This window comes from Necator americanus, chromosome IV, assembly GCF_031761385.1.
Source record: "Necator americanus strain Aroian chromosome IV, whole genome shotgun sequence".
In the NCBI taxonomy this organism is placed as follows: Eukaryota; Metazoa; Nematoda; class Chromadorea; order Rhabditida; family Ancylostomatidae; genus Necator; species Necator americanus.
In genome coordinates, this window is record NC_087374.1 from 15,588,657 (window position 1) to 15,606,441 (window position 17,785).

General features: G+C 41.9%; 4 protein-coding genes across 5 annotated transcripts; 3 read left to right on the top strand and 1 right to left on the bottom strand.

Moving 5' to 3' along the window:
- Positions 1–33: 33 nt before the first annotated feature.
- RB195_001396 (uncharacterized protein) lies at positions 34–417 on the top strand (the record flags this gene model as incomplete). The annotated part of the gene is made up of 1 exon (XM_064198155.1): positions 34–417. The coding sequence occupies one exon, from the start codon at positions 34–36 to the stop codon at positions 415–417; it is 384 nt and encodes a 127-aa protein (XP_064054036.1).
- A 198-nt stretch (positions 418–615) lies between these two features.
- Positions 616–924, top strand: RB195_001397 (uncharacterized protein; the record flags this gene model as incomplete). Its single annotated transcript, XM_064198156.1, has 1 exon — positions 616–924. The coding sequence occupies one exon, from the start codon at positions 616–618 to the stop codon at positions 922–924; it is 309 nt and encodes a 102-aa protein (XP_064054037.1).
- Positions 925–1,522: 598 nt separating this feature from the next.
- RB195_001398 (uncharacterized protein) lies at positions 1,523–3,864 on the top strand (the record flags this gene model as incomplete). Of its 2 annotated transcripts, none has more annotated exons than XM_064198157.1 (5): positions 1,523–2,316; positions 2,733–2,859; positions 2,948–3,011; positions 3,160–3,275; positions 3,727–3,864. In XM_064198157.1, 5 exons carry the CDS (start codon positions 1,523–1,525, stop codon positions 3,862–3,864), a joined length of 1,239 nt encoding a protein of 412 aa, XP_064054038.1. The 2 variants fall into 2 exon arrangements, with proteins under 2 accessions (XP_064054038.1, XP_064054039.1); XM_064198158.1 differs by having other exon boundaries at positions 1,523–2,246; positions 2,723–2,859.
- Positions 3,865–9,272: 5,408 nt separating this feature from the next.
- Positions 9,273–17,493, bottom strand: RB195_001399 (uncharacterized protein; the record flags this gene model as incomplete). Its single annotated transcript, XM_013438368.2, has 5 exons — positions 9,273–9,455; positions 12,541–12,630; positions 12,823–12,885; positions 13,654–13,730; positions 17,415–17,493. 5 exons carry the CDS (start codon positions 17,491–17,493, stop codon positions 9,273–9,275), a joined length of 492 nt encoding a protein of 163 aa, XP_013293822.1.
- Between the last annotated feature and the right edge of the window lie 292 nt (positions 17,494–17,785).

The following is a 17,785-nucleotide window of genomic DNA, read 5'->3' on the forward strand; positions in this document are numbered from 1 at the left end:
AAGATCATCGTTGGTGGACATGGGAATCGCCCAATGGCGCGACTCGTGCTGAGATCGACCACATACTCACAAACCGGAGGTGGTGTCTACTCGACGTCTCAGTACTACCATCCTTTTGTAGTGGTTCTGATCACCGTCTCCTTCGTGCGAAAATACGACTTAGCCACACGATGGAAAAGAACATCTGCTGTCGGCAACGAAGGAGAGAAGTCGTCTACGACGATTGCGTACTCGAGGACTCCTTGTCCCAGGGTGACTGGCAAATTGGTGAGGACCCAAACGTGGACTATGGGATGCTGCTCAGAGGATTACGAGCCTGCGCTGAGCGTATTCCTCGAAGCCGCGTGCGGCAAACTTGGGTCGAATATCGAAGACCACCAAGGAATTGTTCGAAAGAAGAAGGACTTTGAGGCTTGATCCGAATGCATCGCACGTTGAGCGGTTAGTAGCAAACACTAGCTGCAGAAAAGCGTTGCAGGAGGATTCTTCGAAATACAGGAAGTAGCACAAAGAAGAACGAGTCTAAAGAAGTGCCGCAGAGATCTCCGCGAATATAATATTCCGCCTGCAGCCTTGCTGAGCGAAGACGGGACTCGCACGTCTTCTCGTCGTGAGATGGAAATCATTACGGAGAGGTTCTACTCAAACCTTTTCTGTTCATCAACTCCTGTGTCAACCCCGATCATCCCCACTGGTGAAGCTCCACCACGGATTCTCCCTTCGGAAGTACGAGTCGCTATCAAGAGCATGAAACCTGGCACAGCCCCCGGACCTGATTTCATATCAGCAGACTTTCTTTGGGCAGGTGGCCATCCACTTCATGTAATCTTAGCAGCACATATGACATCCTACCTTCAGAAAGAAAGGATCCCAGACCAGTGGAAAACCTCGCTTTTCGAAACTACCGTCCGATATGCTTGCTGAGCATATTATACAAAGTATTCACCAAGATCATCTCCACGCGCATATCTGAGACGCTGGATGAAGCCCAGCCTCAAGAAGAAGCTGGATTCCGTCAGGGGTTCAGCTGCTTGCTGCTTGGACCACACACAGACCGTGTCGAGGGTCATAGAGGTTTGCCGGGAATACCACCTTCCTCTTGTTCTAACCTCTAACCGTCGACTATGAGAAAGCCTTCGACAGCGTAGAAACGAATATTTCAGAGTTGGTCGATCAAGGTGTGGACGCGTTGTATGTGAGGACATTAGCCAATTACTACGATCGATGCACCACTAAGATACAGCTTTTTCACCGTCCCCTCACTATACCCATTGGAAAGGGGTGCGACAAGGCGATACTATATTACCGAAGCTGTGCACGGCTGCATTTTAATGGATAATGAAATCACTTTCTTGGGAAGAAAGGGTCATACGTGTTGATGGAAGATTTCTCTCGAACCTTCTTTTTGCGGACGACATCGTTCTCTTCTCGAGCAGTACTAATGAAGCAGAAACGATGCTCAACGAATTGAACGAAGCAGGGAAGAGAATAGGACTACGAATAAACAGAAAGAAGACAGTTCATGAAGAACGCCCACTGCGAGGACGGAGGAGTACAACTTGAAGGCTCCCAAATCGTGGAAACTCCGTCATACGTATACCTCGGACGTTCCGTGAACATGGAAAACAACTTGAAGGAAGAACTGAATAGAAGAATGAGAGCAGCATGGGCAGCATTCGCAGCCGTCAGGGAAGCTACGGACCAACTGACGGACCAAGATGTTCGTGCCCATCTGTTCGACTCGACAGTCCTTCCAGCGCTCTGTTACGCAGCGGAGACGTGGGCAGACACCGCGGCCACGTCTAGGAAGCTACTTACCACCCACAGAGCCCTTGAGAGATGTCTCCTGAAGTTTAACCGGTGCACACAACACCTAACCGGTCTTCGCAGCTCCGAGCTAAGAGGAATGTCCCGTCTTCGCTACCCAGTGGAATATATATCGAAAGCAAAGCATAGGTGGGCCGGTCACATTATGAGAAGAATCGACGATAGATGGACTAAAAGAACGCTAGAGTGGATCCCAAGAGATGCTAAACGCCCTCGAGGGAGACCGCCAACGAGATGGGGTGACGCGTTCGCTACACGGATGGACCAGCTGAGAGCTCAGCTGGATACGGCTCAAGGACCTCGTCAACGTCACTCACGAAACTTGAGAACACCTTGTATGACAATGGCGAGGGATCGAAACGAGTGGAAAAGATGCTGGGGCTGCACGTCCGGTGAAGGCGGGCCATATAAGTATCTAAGTAAGCTCATACCTGTGGATAAGATTTGTGTTTTCTACCTGTTTAGGATTCTAACTGTCAAAGCATTTAGGTTAAATGCATCACCCCACGAATCTGGGGTGTTACGGGATTCAGGCGGCTAATGCCTATACGGGGTCGTAGATTGTGGGGAAGAGGGTGATTCCGTTTATCTCGACTGTTTATGTTGCAACCCTTGCGTACCCCTTCCCACTGCGATTCGCCCAAATGGGTTTTTGACTAATCGCAGGCGATAACGGGGTGCAAGGGTTGCGCATTGCAACAGAAGCCGTCGTAAGAAATAGCGTTCCTGGGGTGTCCGTTTCCACTGATATAGGGAGAGATGGACGGAATCACCCCTTCCCTACAATTTACGACCTCGTATAGGCATTTCCTGCCTGAAACCTGTACCACTCCAGATTTATGATGTGATACCTTTGAATCCGATTTTGTTCACCAGATCTCTGTAAACTTTACAGTCTTTTCTAGAACGTCACGTGGTGGTCTCATCACATTCCACGGATTGGGCCAACTTGTGATATATCCTATTTTTGAGCTTAAACGAGTTGCAGCTCGTCCTATAGGAGTGCGCCGATACGTTGAAATGCTAGAACAGGCAGGTCTTTTTCTTTTTACCCCCTGTATAACTTCTTTTCTCTCAAACATCATTCATGGTCTAACTTGCTATTGAGGATCTTGTTCAGGTTATCATAGATTGCGCAACAGATGACTTTAACATCCCAAACGTCGGACGAACCAAACATACCGGTATTTTTTCTTTAGCTTATGATGATGAGTCCCTTTATAATTTTTTTCTCTCCATCTCTCTCTACGGCTGTATCGTGTTGTGTAATGTTTATACAATACAATTACAGATAGTAATTGTGTTATTACTTATACTTGTGTATTTTCCTAGGTGTTTGGGTCAGACCTGATCGAAAACTAGCCGCTCTCGGCATTGCTGTATCCCATGGAGTTTCCTATCATGGCTTAGCGCTGAATTGTAACACCGATCTGACATGGTTCGAGCATGTGAGTTAACAAATCATTTGTTGGAATATTAAATTTGACCCTCTGAATTTTCTGCTCGCGTTGCGCTTTGCTTGAGTTATGGCCAAGATTGCTATTGGTATTTATTAACAGCTAGCCTTTCGGCGTTTTCGCCTTCGTCAGAGCCTGGAGAAAAGCCTGGTTTATATATATTTTTCCACGATATTTGACCACAAATGACCTTATACTCACTGATAAGTCAACTCAATATATATACTTATATATATATATATATATATATATATACTCAGTTATAAAATAATACTTTAGAACAACTCACTACTAGTGAGTTCAGTCGACAGAGATAAAAGCTAATTTTCTGAAGATGTTCCGCTCAATTCCCATGAATTAAATTAAAATTGTGGTGTGTTTCTCCCTAAGAACTACCCTTATCTAATGTATCGTTTTCTTCCTCTTGAAGAAGTTTTTTTAGGTTGTTGGCTGCGGTATTGAAGGAGTTGAAGCGACTTCTTTGAGCCGAGAATGCCAACGAGACGTATCCATCCACGAAACACTACCAAAAATCGTTGCTCAGTTTTCGAGAACGTTCGGATGCGAAGTTATATTGTAACGGCGTATCTGATTTGCTAGCCAGCTAAAGCAAGGTCGTTTTTGGCAGTTCGATTAACCTTTGGTACTTATGCTAAGATCCTAGTGAGTTAGAATAATTGCCAGGATATTTGTACGATTTACTTTGTGTTCACAAGATATGATCTAAGCTACGATCTACTTGTATTGTTAGCTTTTCATTCTCATGTGATGCTGTTCATAGACCCACAATTGCTAGTTAATATTCGAACTCGTTTTTATTTTTCTAGAAGGCGCTATTGTTATGTTGTCATTGTTCGTAGACTGTTGTTGTGAAAGTTATTGAAGATTTATCAGAAGTCACATGTATGTTCTTCCAGCTGAAGGAGGTGACAATAACAGAAATGCAAAAAAAAATGAAATAAAAAAAATAAAATAAATAGTAAGCAAGTAATAAGCAGTTTGTCGTCCCAGTCTCTATTTATATGCTTTGAAATAAAGCATATAGATAGAGACTGGGACGATAAACTGCTTTTGAAGCGCAGTTAAAAAACAAAGAACTTTATTTCGTACGCTTTATATCCTAGCAGTTATGAATGCTGCTTTTTTATTGGAGTGGAGTTAGGGTGCACAGCCGTAGAAGGGAAGTGTAGCTGTTTACCACCAGCTGTCACTAACTTTTCCTCTGAGGCTGAAGCGGAAGGTTATATCACTCAAGCTGACTCGGTCTTTTGTTCCCCTTCTAGTCTTTGCTCTTCACTTCCGAAAGTGAAATATTTGCCTATCATACTTGATGGTAAAAAGAACCTCACACTCCATAGTAGAAAGAACCTTCAAAGGCAACGTCATCTGAAGTGACGCATTATGAGATTTAATGAAGCTTTACAGCTTAATAAATACACAAACTGTAAATCCTTGAGTAGTCATGGGGCAAAGAATGATTGTGAAAACAGGATGAATTTTACAAGGTTTTATTTCGTGGTCTAGTTTACGGCAGTACACTCCTTTGGTTGTACAAACAATAGCGCACGAATAACAGATGCGGATTTAGCAAATGAATCCCTCAGTTCTCAATGAAGCTTCTTTCCCCTAGTCATTTTTGTAATTTTCTGGATCACTGTGCAACTGCTGGTCCATAGGAACCCTTCTACTTGTTTTTTTTTCTACTGCTATTTTACGCGACGATAACGACTGTGTGTGGAGCAGGAAAATGACTCATGCGTAATGACAAGAGTGCGAATGTCATGAAACAGTAGTGATTTCTGCAACTTTTCCTCTCATCTTGTGGGAAGAGCTTGTTTAGTTCTCTTCCAAACGACGAATATTCAGGTTAGTGCTCTTTAGAACTGGTTACTGGGAGGATCTAATTAGTTCTAGATGTTTTACCAGGCCAGAAATAGCGTGCATGTTTGTTGTCATTCAATAGATTCACTATGGTGCGATGTGGCGCACAGTACGCGATCATAAAACGGTGACACACGAAAACAGCTCCATTTTGGTGGATATCGTTGCAAAAACACGCCGGATTAACTGTACAACTTTGCAAATGCTGAATGACTCCGACAGATCCATATGATATGTACACGCGCATGATTGTCAAGATGGAGAAATAGTGAACGCGAGTGTTGTGAAGTAGGTTGCACAGATCAGAATCAGTACAACATACAACATATCAGTACATGATTAATTCGATCCCTTGATCACTTACACGGGCATTCTTTCCTCTCGTTATTATTTTTATATGATGCTTTGAATTTGATCTCAACTAACTAGAAGGCTTTGAGAATTCAGGATAGGTTATTTTTGTGTAAAGTGATTTTAAAAGCTAAAATCCTAAAGAATAAAAAAATAAATGCTATTGATAGTTCACACAAGTATTTTTTCTATTGGACGCATGTTCTAACTGCTGCAGTGTGTAGTCATCGGCACTTTTATTCCACTGGGCTACCACGACGTTTCAAAAGCAACTCACGCAGTTTCACTGCTCATTCTCCGTAAAATACCTCTACAAGAAAATATTTCTCTATAATATGCTCTCTACGATCGAATGCGAACATCTGAGCGGACATAAGTGCAGACGAAAATACAATGTATGAGAATAATTATAGTTTTTCCCAGGTAATTGATATCGGTAAATTATAATCGGGAAAAGGTGTACTCAACCGCTCTTATTTTTGGAAGTGAATGATCGAATCATCAAATCAGAGTGGGCTCTAAGACCTAAGCATTAGTCTTAGAGGATTTATGACCTGTAAGCTAAAGTTACTAAGAGAAAAGAGATAGTGTTTCAGCAGTAAGAGCGCGGTTGAGTCCTCCGCCTTCCCAACTACATTTCCTCCATTAACAAACTTCTAAGAATTGGAGCTGAAGAAAGAAACTACAATTCACAAGACTGGTAACTACAACTGAATGTTCTCCTTTGCTTTCCACAGGTTGGTGATTCTAGAATTCTGGCGTGTGACTCCAACACTTGAATCCACGAAAGATTCGACAATGTGGTGAAGGGTCTGCAAAACCAAGTCCCAAAGATTTCACATTCACAGACATATCGATTCTATTTCTGTACAACTTACAGCAATTATTTCTACCTACCCAAACATCATACACAAACAGGTTTCACGAGACGAACACTCGTTGTTCCCTTTCCTCTTGTAGCGATGTTACGACCATAGAGCCCCCACTCACGGGACACACTCCCGAACAACATGCATTAACTTTACGTCCAGAACTCGAAGTGTTGGAAACTGTGCCCAGAGCTCCACTGCACACCCAATCAGAAGTCATCAGTTCTACCGTAGTTACCAGCGCTGATGGGACTCTGCAAACGGTCTTACGTAATTTTACAATCCTTTACATTTTACAGTCTTACGTAATTTTACACTCCTTATGTGGTTTTTCTATGTTTCTACGGTAGACGTCCGAAGTAAAATGTAGTTGGGGGTCCTAAGACCCAAGCTCCCATAATATTAATGTTTGACTGCTCCCAGAGTTAAGAGCTGCACGGGCGCGATTTGGCGGATTTGCGGTTTTGGTGGCTATTCACAACAAAACGCTCAATAAGCACCAAAACCGCAGAGCCGCCAAACCGCAGGCCCCCGCTGCTCTGAACTCTGCGGGCAGCCTTAGAGGATCTAGGACACGTAAGCTAAAGAAAGAGTAAGATAGACCGTCCAGAAGTAAGGGCGACACTGAGTGTCTCCCAGCTCTCCCCACTATGTTCTCCCCGAGGTCCGCGTGCCTTCGTGCCATCAAAAACCGCGCCACTTTGCATACAGTAGTTCGCGTGTTATTGCACCATGGGCCAGGATTTTTGTCCCTTGCACCAGAAATCGTCTCCTGTACGTTCATAAGATTTTCGATATTAGCAATATAGAAGGTAAACAAAGGCGATTGAACATACTCGACATAGCGGGGATTTTTTTCTACGTTTTTTTTTTTACGTTGCCCTGATGTGTTTTGTGTCGTTCACTTCGTGTTACCCTTATGAGTTGCATTTTGAGAACATGACATATCCAGAAGATGTTCGTGGGATCCAATTTACATTGTTTGTGTCATCCACTCAAAGTTAAGTTCATTCGAAAAACACAAAAGAAGAGTTGTGTTCGGTTTAGGAGGAAGTTTGTGATTCCGTAATGTTTCTTCCGCAATGGTTATTATCTCCCACATTCAAATCCTTGTGCTAAGGTGACAGTTTTGGCTGATTTCCACTTTTTTTTCGTAGCGTGAACCGCTCACCGTTGTGCTTTATATGTTGAGTAGAAGTCGTGTTGATTCTCAGCGTATGAAATAACCCCAGCATTAGTCTCAAATGGCTCGGAATTTGAAGAAAAGTGAAAAAGTCATACTTTGTGCATCCAATTAACATTATAACCCTAATTTTTCATTACTTTAATCAAAAGCCAAAAATTCCGCCTATGATGTTTTGATGGGAACCGAACGGTAATGAAATTCGGCAGCGATTCTCTTATGGAGGTTGGTCTTTTTTTATGAAAATCACATCACATCGATCTAGGATAGGTGTAATATTTTTATGCCTTTGCCTATTAACCGAAAACTAAATTGCAAAGAAAGAAACGCAGGAAAGTACATATCTGTAATCGAAAACATACATAATACCAGCAATATGCTCTATAGGATAGTTTTGTGGTCCTGTTCTCTTTTTCTTTTCCTTTTTTGTACTTTTATATCAATGGATGGAAAAATAAATGAAACCAATCTTAAAATTTGTAATTTTAAAGGCATCACCCTACGAATCTGAGGTGGTGCAGATTTCAGGTGGAGTATTCGTATACGGGATGGGAGACTATGGAGAAGGGGATGACTCCGTCCTTTTCTTCCTAATTGCCGTAAAAAACGCCCCAGAAGATGCGGCGCCGCACAAGGCTGGCGCGGTCCAGTCGAACTCCTTGTAGAAAATAATGCGCCAAAACGCCTGAAGCCGTACCTTCCGGGCCGTTTTTTACGGAAATTGGAGAAGAAATGAACGGAATCACCCCCCTCTCCATAGTCTCCCATCCCGTATACGAATACTCCACCTGAAATCCGTACCACCTCAGATTCGTGGAGTGATGCCTTTAATACAAGTGTTGACAGAGGTTTAATCTATACGATTAAGAGAGGAAAATGGAGGAGGGAGGTAGGAAGCACAGAGAGCATGTTGTCAAAAATTGAGTCCCAGCTAATAAAAACAAATAGTTTTTGAATAAAAATGCAGATAATTTCTTACAATAAAAGAATGGTACTGAAACTTCAATAAAAAAACTACATAGTGCTAGGTAATACAGCCCCCGTTTTTCTTCATCAAAAAACTGCTTCCTCCTTTCTTGCTGCCATTAGAAACTCACTCGAACATTCCTCATACACGCGAAATAATCTCCGTTAATCTCTCATACTGATCCGCTCTAAGCAGGATGCTCGGCTCATGTATACCCGTGGCATTACCTATAATCTATTCGAGAAATACCTCTGCAATTTGCTAAACAGCTTCTACCCACAAGCATCGGTGCTTATCTGCACACTGACGACCGCCACGCGGCCGCAGCAAGTGTTCGGAGGCAAATTCGCTCTTTTTAGCCTTCCAATTACGTCTCAGAAAAAATATAGGCGGAGCTGTGAAGAAAGGACTTCCGAACCAGAAGCAACTAGTCGAACTATGTGTGATCCGTCTTGGAAGTCAAAATCATCCATCAAGAAAGAGTGTTTATGAACAAAGCTTTCGAAATGTATTTTATCGGAAAACTAAACATTTTACGCCAGTCACAGGATTACGGTGATGATAACAATACAAAAAAGTACTGCGGAGATGTTGGTCCGTCTCAGAATACCAGAGCTGAATTCATGGAAGTACAAGAGAAAAATAAATCACAAATCATAGATACACATCATGCACAAATCCACATATCACACACAGGCACAGGGCAAACTACAGTAGTCGGCGGCGGTAGAAGTGAATTAGCGGATGAACGCGAGCACAACGGGAGCGACGAGTGCAGCGGCTAACGTGCAGCGACCGCCGGACTTCAGATTGAGCAACTTCATCACGCTGTCCAGTCCACCTTTCTCGAAGATATCGTTCAACATTTGCTGCCATTTCCCTTTGTTCTCCTCAAATTTCGTAGAACCCTCCTTGGCTACCTGAAGATCATGACGTTGAGCAATGTGCTGTTAGACAACAAATAAATGTTCAATGACAGTCTCTATAAAATTAACATATTCTGGTTATTGGGAGCAAATGCCCGCTTATATTTGCTCTGTTCAAGCGACTGTTGAATAAAGGTCTTGAGGAGGGCGAGCGTCTGTCGAGAAAGCGAGTTGCGGCGAACGCGTCGCGGTCGCCCGCGACAACAAAAGTATCGGCGAAGACGCAGCTAGTAAGCGCTAAACAGTTCTCAACGGTAAACATATTGTAACCGTAAGAAAACTCTCCATGTTCAATTTCCAAATGTTAAATCACATTTCGAAAATAATGAATGTGTATAAAATAACAAGAACCACAGCAAAACCACCACCTAGAATTTAAAGTGTTAGCTGGAAACAACTAGAGTACTATGGTGAAAATAGATGCTGACAAATGGTTGCAATCAATATTTTACTTTATAAGCTGGTTTGAAAGAAAGGTTTAAGTTGGTTTGGTTCTTTTTAGTTTTTTAGGTTCACACTATCAGCGAATGAAGGAGCGTTTTTGTGTGGGAGCGGATGAACAGAACGGGTCGAGGTGGGACCATCGCGAACTGCAGCGAAGAATGGTGTTACCTGGGGTCTTCCTGCGATCCCAACCGCTACGCTCCACAGCACCGCTTCAAGCGCAGCCGTTCACGCAACCGTAGCGAAATTCAGATCGTTTTGACCCATTTGTAGCACCCATAAGGAACAAAAATTCTGGAACCTTCAAATACCCCACTAGGTTGATGGGCCCATGACAAATCCGTTAAAAAATACCAAGCAAGGACGAAACTAGCGAAATCGGATCAAATCTCTCAATTTCCAGCTGTGTGGACGAGTTCACAGCATTTGCCTTCGTTTTTGCACATCCAGAACCACGTGCAAGTGAACTGATCACGTGGATATGCTGCGATATAGCGTGCTGCAATGACATACGAAAACTTTATATTTCCAGTAAGATTTGAACGGATGCAACTACTTCTTCAGCACATCAGCTCACGCATCACTTAGCACACATTATAACTCCATATCCAATTTAATTCGCACGCACTATCATTTCTAATAGGAGAATGTGACGAATTCCTGTTTCCATTTCTTCTTCTTCCCCTCTACCGAGGAGTCGATCCACATAAGGGAACGGCCGCAAATTTCTTCCAACTTCCTTTGTTTGTTTGGCGAACATCTTCTTGCCCTGCCGCGCATCGATTTGTGGTGCAGGTGACTTCGTGACTTCGCCGCCGCTGTCACAGGTAACCAGTTTCTGTGTCATCTGGGTATTTGCCACGACGGAGCAAGTTGTTTTGTTGCCCCGTAGTTCAATAGCGATAAATGTTTCCGGTAATTTTCTTACTACTAGCATGCAGGCTGTCTATGACTACGCTGTTCTTATCCGAACAAATGAGACATGGAACATTCTCCCGGCGATTCTATTACATGCACTAAGTGTTTCAGAAAAGAAGCAGCGGAAGAGCTTCCAGTTCCTGGGGACACGTTGCGGTCGTCAGGGTGAACATATGCGCTAGATCATTGCTTAATTAATCACGTCAATAATTTCGATCTTTTACTTAAGCAACAGTATGAATAAATAGTCACATGAGACTGTTCTACATCAAAAATACCGTGCTTGAACGTATTGTAAAAAAATGCCCAGAGAAGAATTTATAGCCAAGCAAATACTAATGCGCATAAATTCTCTCTAGTCTGAAAGAGGCTTCTGGGTCACTCGCGCATGTGATTAGACTGCGATGCTACCACCACATAACACCTCAATCATTACACTGAGAAATCACTACTTGTTTTCGAAGTTAAATTTACCATAGAACAGCAAATCCAGACTTGTCATCGTGGTACAGCAGTTGTAAAGAAATTTAGAACGGTAGGCTGCAAAGTGAACTACTTATTCCAGGCTTAAGACAAAGTCATTTCTCTAAACAAAAGCAAATGATCTAAAGAAATCCGGAATCTGCACTCTGTTACCACCTGACGTCGTCTAACCCTTCTATGGAGGTACTTGTTCAGGAAAAAATGTGCCCCGCTGTGAGTTGAAATTTGAGAGGTTTTACGACAGCAGCGTCACTTTGCCTCGACGACCTTGGCTGCACGTGAGACAACTGGGAGGACAGTGTTTCGAAAATGTGCGGCGAAAACGAGATGACCTTGCCCAGGAAATGGAAAATCGAAAACATGCAAGCAAGGATGACTAAGGTGAGATGCTACAGTTGAGGCTATTATTAGCGGTCGTACAGTCGTCGCTAAAACCAGCCAGTTTGTGGAAGTACTCCAAGCGATGCTATGAGGTGGAAATACTAGGTTGGTGCAGAATAATGGACGATTTTCACTGCTCAGCGCTCCGTAATTTTCCAGGTGGACTTCATTGCTTATGCTGGTTGTTGTGTGTCGCTTTTGTCTCATTATACAGTCTTTATAGTTGCAGTTTTTGTTTCTTGTATAGTTTTTGTTTCATTATATTTCAAATTAGCCGTTGGAACTTAGTCATTATGATTGTCTAAAGTTATGTTTAGGCTATGAAGCCTAGACGCATCGCATTAAAACTTTTTGTTACCTCTTACTCGCTAATATTCTCACTATTGCAATCTATGCGCATACGTAGTTTCAAATGTTTTCTCCTTGTCAAGACCTTCAAGTTAGCCAGGTAAAATTTCACTGCTATCGCGTTTCGGAGATTTTATCTACGTCGCTGTAGAACTTTCCCGAAGAGTAAAAACATGTTTTCGTTCTCGCCAGGAAGAGGTACATAAGAACACTCGGGATGTTTGAGGCACCAAGAAATCCACTTTTCATCAATCTGAATACGGCGTGTAGGGATTTCTACCAGTAAATCTATGTCGCAGTGAGTTTATTTGCAACTATTGAGCAGCGAAAAGTCACAAGAGGAGCTTTTTTAACTTTTGCGGCGGAAACATACAAAAGTTCGAAATTCGGACGTAACATTGGAGCCTTGTTAAAATAAATCGTTTTCATAGTTTTCCTTATCTGAGGACAGAGCCTCTAAAACAAGTTTAAAAAACAACTTCGAAAAAAGCCCAGTGATTTGTACCTGATCGCCGAACTGTTGAACTTCATTGAGATAGTTGTCCACCTGCCCTAATGTCTTCTTCTGAGCCTCGTTGGCCATCGGTTCCAGCATCTGAGATCCATATTTAGACTATTAAGTTTCGAAATCCAATTGCTCAAAAAGAATTAAGAGGACCATTAAAGATTACAAATTTTAGCAATTCAAACACTAAAGAGCAAATCCTAGGATCACGACTCCAAATACATACCAATAAATCAATCAATAAGCACAGAATGCAGAACACGTAGATGCAACACGTCATACCTTAGCCTTCTCCTTAATGGCAATCAATAGATCCTTTACCAGATTGATATTCTTCTCAAGAGTCTGAAATGGTGGGTTCTTTTACAGAAGTTTATAGCGCTTTAAAGCTTTAAAACCTTGAAATAATTAATAAATAATTGATTGATGTATGATTTCATTTCACCAGTCCAATATCCTCCTCCACAGCAGGACAGTTGAATATAGGTGACTATCACATTCACAAACACATGGGTTATGTTGTTCTACATAATAATACAATAATTATTTTTATAATATGTTCATAATAAATAGTGATTAATATTAATTTAATTGGCAAATAAATGAAATTGGAGTTGAACACTAATTAATTTGATTATTAACTAAACTTGTTCAATTTTTTAGAAACTCCTCGCTTAGTACCTATTGGTGTTAGAAAAAAGACATTGAAGACAGTAGATCAATACAATCGATAATTCTTTGCAAAGCGATCATCGTTCGGCGCTACGAGGATACCGCTGCAGGTAAATCCGTGCTGCGTTTAGTAGCAAAAAAAAGAGAGAAAAGTCAGCGATGCCGGGAAACGGATCGATAATTCGGGACAGATGAAGTAGCCTATGTGATCGAGGTTCAAAGTTTGCTCAAAATTTGATCCGAAACGATTGATCTGCGATTAAGAACTGCGCACCGAAAGTACACACACTCGAAACTTAAATTTTGCTTTTCATTTCATTTCTCTTTATTTCCATTTCTTTAAAATTTGCTTTAAACTATCTTATTGGAGATATTATTTGTGAATGCGTCTTTTGACTGTTAGATCGGCCACATATTGATGACAGCCTGGTAAAAACCTACATCTTGATCTTTAGCAAAAAGATCCTTCACATTGTTGAATTGCTTTGTGAAAAAATCTCCCACACCACTGGCTAAGCCTGAAAAAAAGAACCAATGAATGATACTAGTGGACCACTCCAAAATTTCTGAGGGCTTCCCCTCCGCTGTCAGTCAACACAGACGAAGATTATGTTACCTAGGTCTTGGTGTTTTCTAGTGTAATGATCTCCATTCATAAGAGGTTGGATTTTAAAGAACACACACACGTAGATCTCTGATCCTTGGTAACATAGTGAATTAGGTTTTTTTTTGCAAATTAGGTTTTTGTTTCTTTTATTAATCGAAAAAGATACGCACACACTTCAGGTAGTAAGAGAAATTAGGAGATAATTTGGGTTCTATGACACACTTACGGTTGTTTTAGGTGGACAAATAAATAAGGTTAAAAATAGTGCAGTCGGAGTGGACTCGAGAATATTTTCATAGTATTACGTATTTCTCTTTTGGTACTGATTTTTGACCGTTCGCTCTGTTCTGAGTTCTACTTCCTTTTAGTTTTAGGATCCTGAAGCATAGGTGGACAAGCTCGACTTTCTTCAGATTTTGACATTATATTAAATTTTTGGGGAGTGCTATCGATGGGGACGCATAACATATTCATGGAAGGTACACTTTTTGGTGTCGGCACACGAAACGATCGAGCCATCGAGCGATCTCGATCCCATCCCCGCTGCATCAGGACTCACCCATGCAGCTGTTCTCACTACTGAACACAAAAATGTCAACGAACAGATTCGAAACTCCACGCACGCCTCCGAGCTGGAAGCAAACTACTTATCGAAACCCTGGCTTGGCCCACTCAAGGGGATAGGTGTTTTATAGTGGACATACAGTCGCAGAAACATCCGTGAAGTTCTTCTCCATGCAATTCTGTTCAGCTGTCAACTTGATACGCAATTTCGATTCCAACAGCAATTTCGTTCGACTAAGGTTATTCGAAACAGAAAATGTTGATGGAGCGTTATCATTTGCCGAAGAAAGGGAATTTTAGGGGTCAATAGTTTTAAATTCAATTATTCGCACATCCATACAAACATACATGCATACCATACACAAGTGGTGGAGTGAACCAGCAAATGTCGCGATCGGCGCCAATGGCGAAGCACCACGTTTCACCCAGATCCGGCTACGAGCTTCTCAACCGCACAAAAGTTGAGTAACAGTGGCTAAGCTAAATAAACTGGCCGTGATTTCCTTTCATGCTACTTTTACCGTACACTTCTATAGATCCTATCGCTAAGGACTGTTGGTTTTTTTCACACTACTGCAATTCAAATTTCGCTCTAATTAGAGCTACTGCAAATACGAGTGCAGTGTATGTCATCGCTATGGATAATACATTTTCTTCCTCACCATTTTCTCATTTTATGGAGTGGTTTCGGTCAACTTGGTGGAATGTGTTTATGTTTGCTATAAAATCATTTCTTATATATGGAAGTCGGTTCTGTGGCGGCAAACATCAGAAATGCAAGTTTCTTTTGAGCATATACGTAACAGGATGGGGCGAACACCGTCTGTTTGAGCCGAACGCCAAATTATAGAATTAACAGACTTATGTGCAACGAGGGTGAGTGCGTAGGTGCGATAGGTAGGAGCCGAACCCACCTCAGGTGAGGGGGGTCCTGCTCATGGGGTGCAGCTTAATTGGTGAGGATCCCTTCGCTAATCGACCAAAAGTGAAGAGGGTCCCTTCGGCAGCCATACAAAAGTGAAGAGGGTCCCTTTGCCAACCGTACAAAAGTGAAGGGGGTCGGAGCACCGCGTCCGACTATCGCATGTATGGATGAGTGGTTTCATCCAAATTACGACAATTTATCCGAGTTTTTTTTTACTGTAGGAGACGCATCCACGTAGCGAGCCAAGGATCGTCTCCCATGAGGTCGCGCAATCCTACTGACTGGTAACTGATCTGTCAGGGAACTTTTAATCGATAGATTTCTTCCGAATTACTGAGAAGAGTAAGAGAAGAAAAGGATAAGAGTGTCAACTGATGATAATTATTAGATTGTTGGGAAAATAATGTTTCTTTTGATGCTTTCTGTTTTTTGATTCTAACACGTATTCTTATGAGAAAAATTCACTTCAGATAGTATTTTCGCTTTATACTTTGCTGTGAGCGACTAAAAATGAGGTGTTTACGTTCCTGTCAATTAAGGGTATTGAGGTGATGATGGGTTAGAAAGGAAATGCGAGCGATTTTCTTTAGAGAGGATCGGAAAACATCAGAGGGACCCTTACGGAGTCAAAGAGGGACATAGCGGAGGAAATAAAGATAGAGAGGCAGGGGCGAAGATAGAGAGAGATAGAAAAGGAGAAATGGAAGTACAGATGGAGATAGAGGTAGAAATAGAGAGAGGTCGCTTATGCTAACGAATCATTTAGCAAAAAAAGTATTGGCGAAGAGTAGTAGAGGTTCAAGAAATTTTGCGAAACCGAAAACAGTCGTAAAAACGAAGTGCATGTGCCTCTATATTCTCCCATTTTCTAAACGTCCTCCACGGGTTTTCAAAACTTCTTCAACCATTACTGGAGTTTACGTTCTTATGAAATATACCTGAGTCCAAGTCAGTGTATGGCACAGTATCTCATATTTCGTACAGGAATTAGAATCTAAATACTGTAAAACACATATTTTTTCCTCTTATTTCCAATGTTCGTTAGCAGTTTCAATCCCCAAATGTTTCGTTGACATTGCGAGACGCTCTTCATGCTCTTCGGTCTGTAACAAGTCTAGCAGACATAAATCGTTCTACTTTCCTTTCTGTCCTAATTCAATAGAATAGATGGAAAATAATGCATAATAATAGATATAATACAGAATATACAATATACAGAATAGATGCAAAATGAACTCATAACATTTTCATTAAAAGCACCTATAAATACCCTTAAGCGTCAAAAGTATTATCTGAACTCTTCATAGGAACGCATTTTTTTCTTGGACAATTTTTTCTTTCCTTTAAAATAGGAGCATCACGGTGAAGAGAATATTTATAAGGTAGACGACATTAATTCTTAATGTTTATACTGGTGACACATTCATTTCGTCCTTGTATAGCTTATATTTAAATTGACTCGTATGGAAATATTGGGACATGAGGCGCCAGTCACTTTGTTTTTATTTCAATACCATTCCAGCAGCCGAAGAGCAAAGAAATCGGTTTATGAACTACCTTAAAAATATACGTAACTGAAGCATCAAAATCTACAAAGTCTTTGGCAGCAATAAACAAATGAGGACAGCGGATAATCAGATCGGTTCTTTTCCAACCGATAGTTTCGATGACGTACAATGTTAAGTCTCTCTTTGATGAGGGGGACCCAAAATTATCTCCAGGAGAAATCAGTGTGTATGGAACGTGTCGATCTAAAGTTCCAGCATAGGTAACCACTAGAGGATGGGGAAAGTGCAACAGTTACGTGAACATTGCCAATTTTCTCGCTAATGGTTCGAAAAATCAATGGAACCCATTCCAGCGATTGCCGGGCTGACTACAGCAGGTCACGCAATCACTGGAATGAGTTCCACTGATTCCCTTCAGTCCGTATGCAGCCCCATTATGAGAACAGTCGAGGAAAAAAGCTTTAAAAAGTCTTCCCCACCAACGCTAAATTCAACAGAATAGAGTTCCTGATAAAAAAGCATACTTTCCACATTTTCCATAGTCCATAGGTGGGTGACCCTATTTGCCGAGGATCGGGAAAAAACATGACCTACTCACCTCCAACATCATCGAAAAATCCAGCAAATGTGCTGGACGCGGCCAACAATAGAAGGACGGCAGTAGCAGGACGGAACATCGCTTGAAGTGAAATTGTTGGATGGGCGTGGCCTCAATGTCGGAGACGAGGTCATTGAACACGGCGGGCAGGTGGCACGAAACCAGTGCCCCGGTCCGCATATGGCATTCCTCTTCACTTTTTTCTCTGGAGGAAATCATCGCGGAAGTGAAGTCTACTGGACCACAACCACAACCTAATTTTTGCCTTCAAACATTCCAACTTTCGTTTTCTCTTACCACCCTCGAAATCTGGTTCCAATTTACATCCCACACTCTTTTTTCTAGCCCTATTCAAACCCAAAATGGAATGC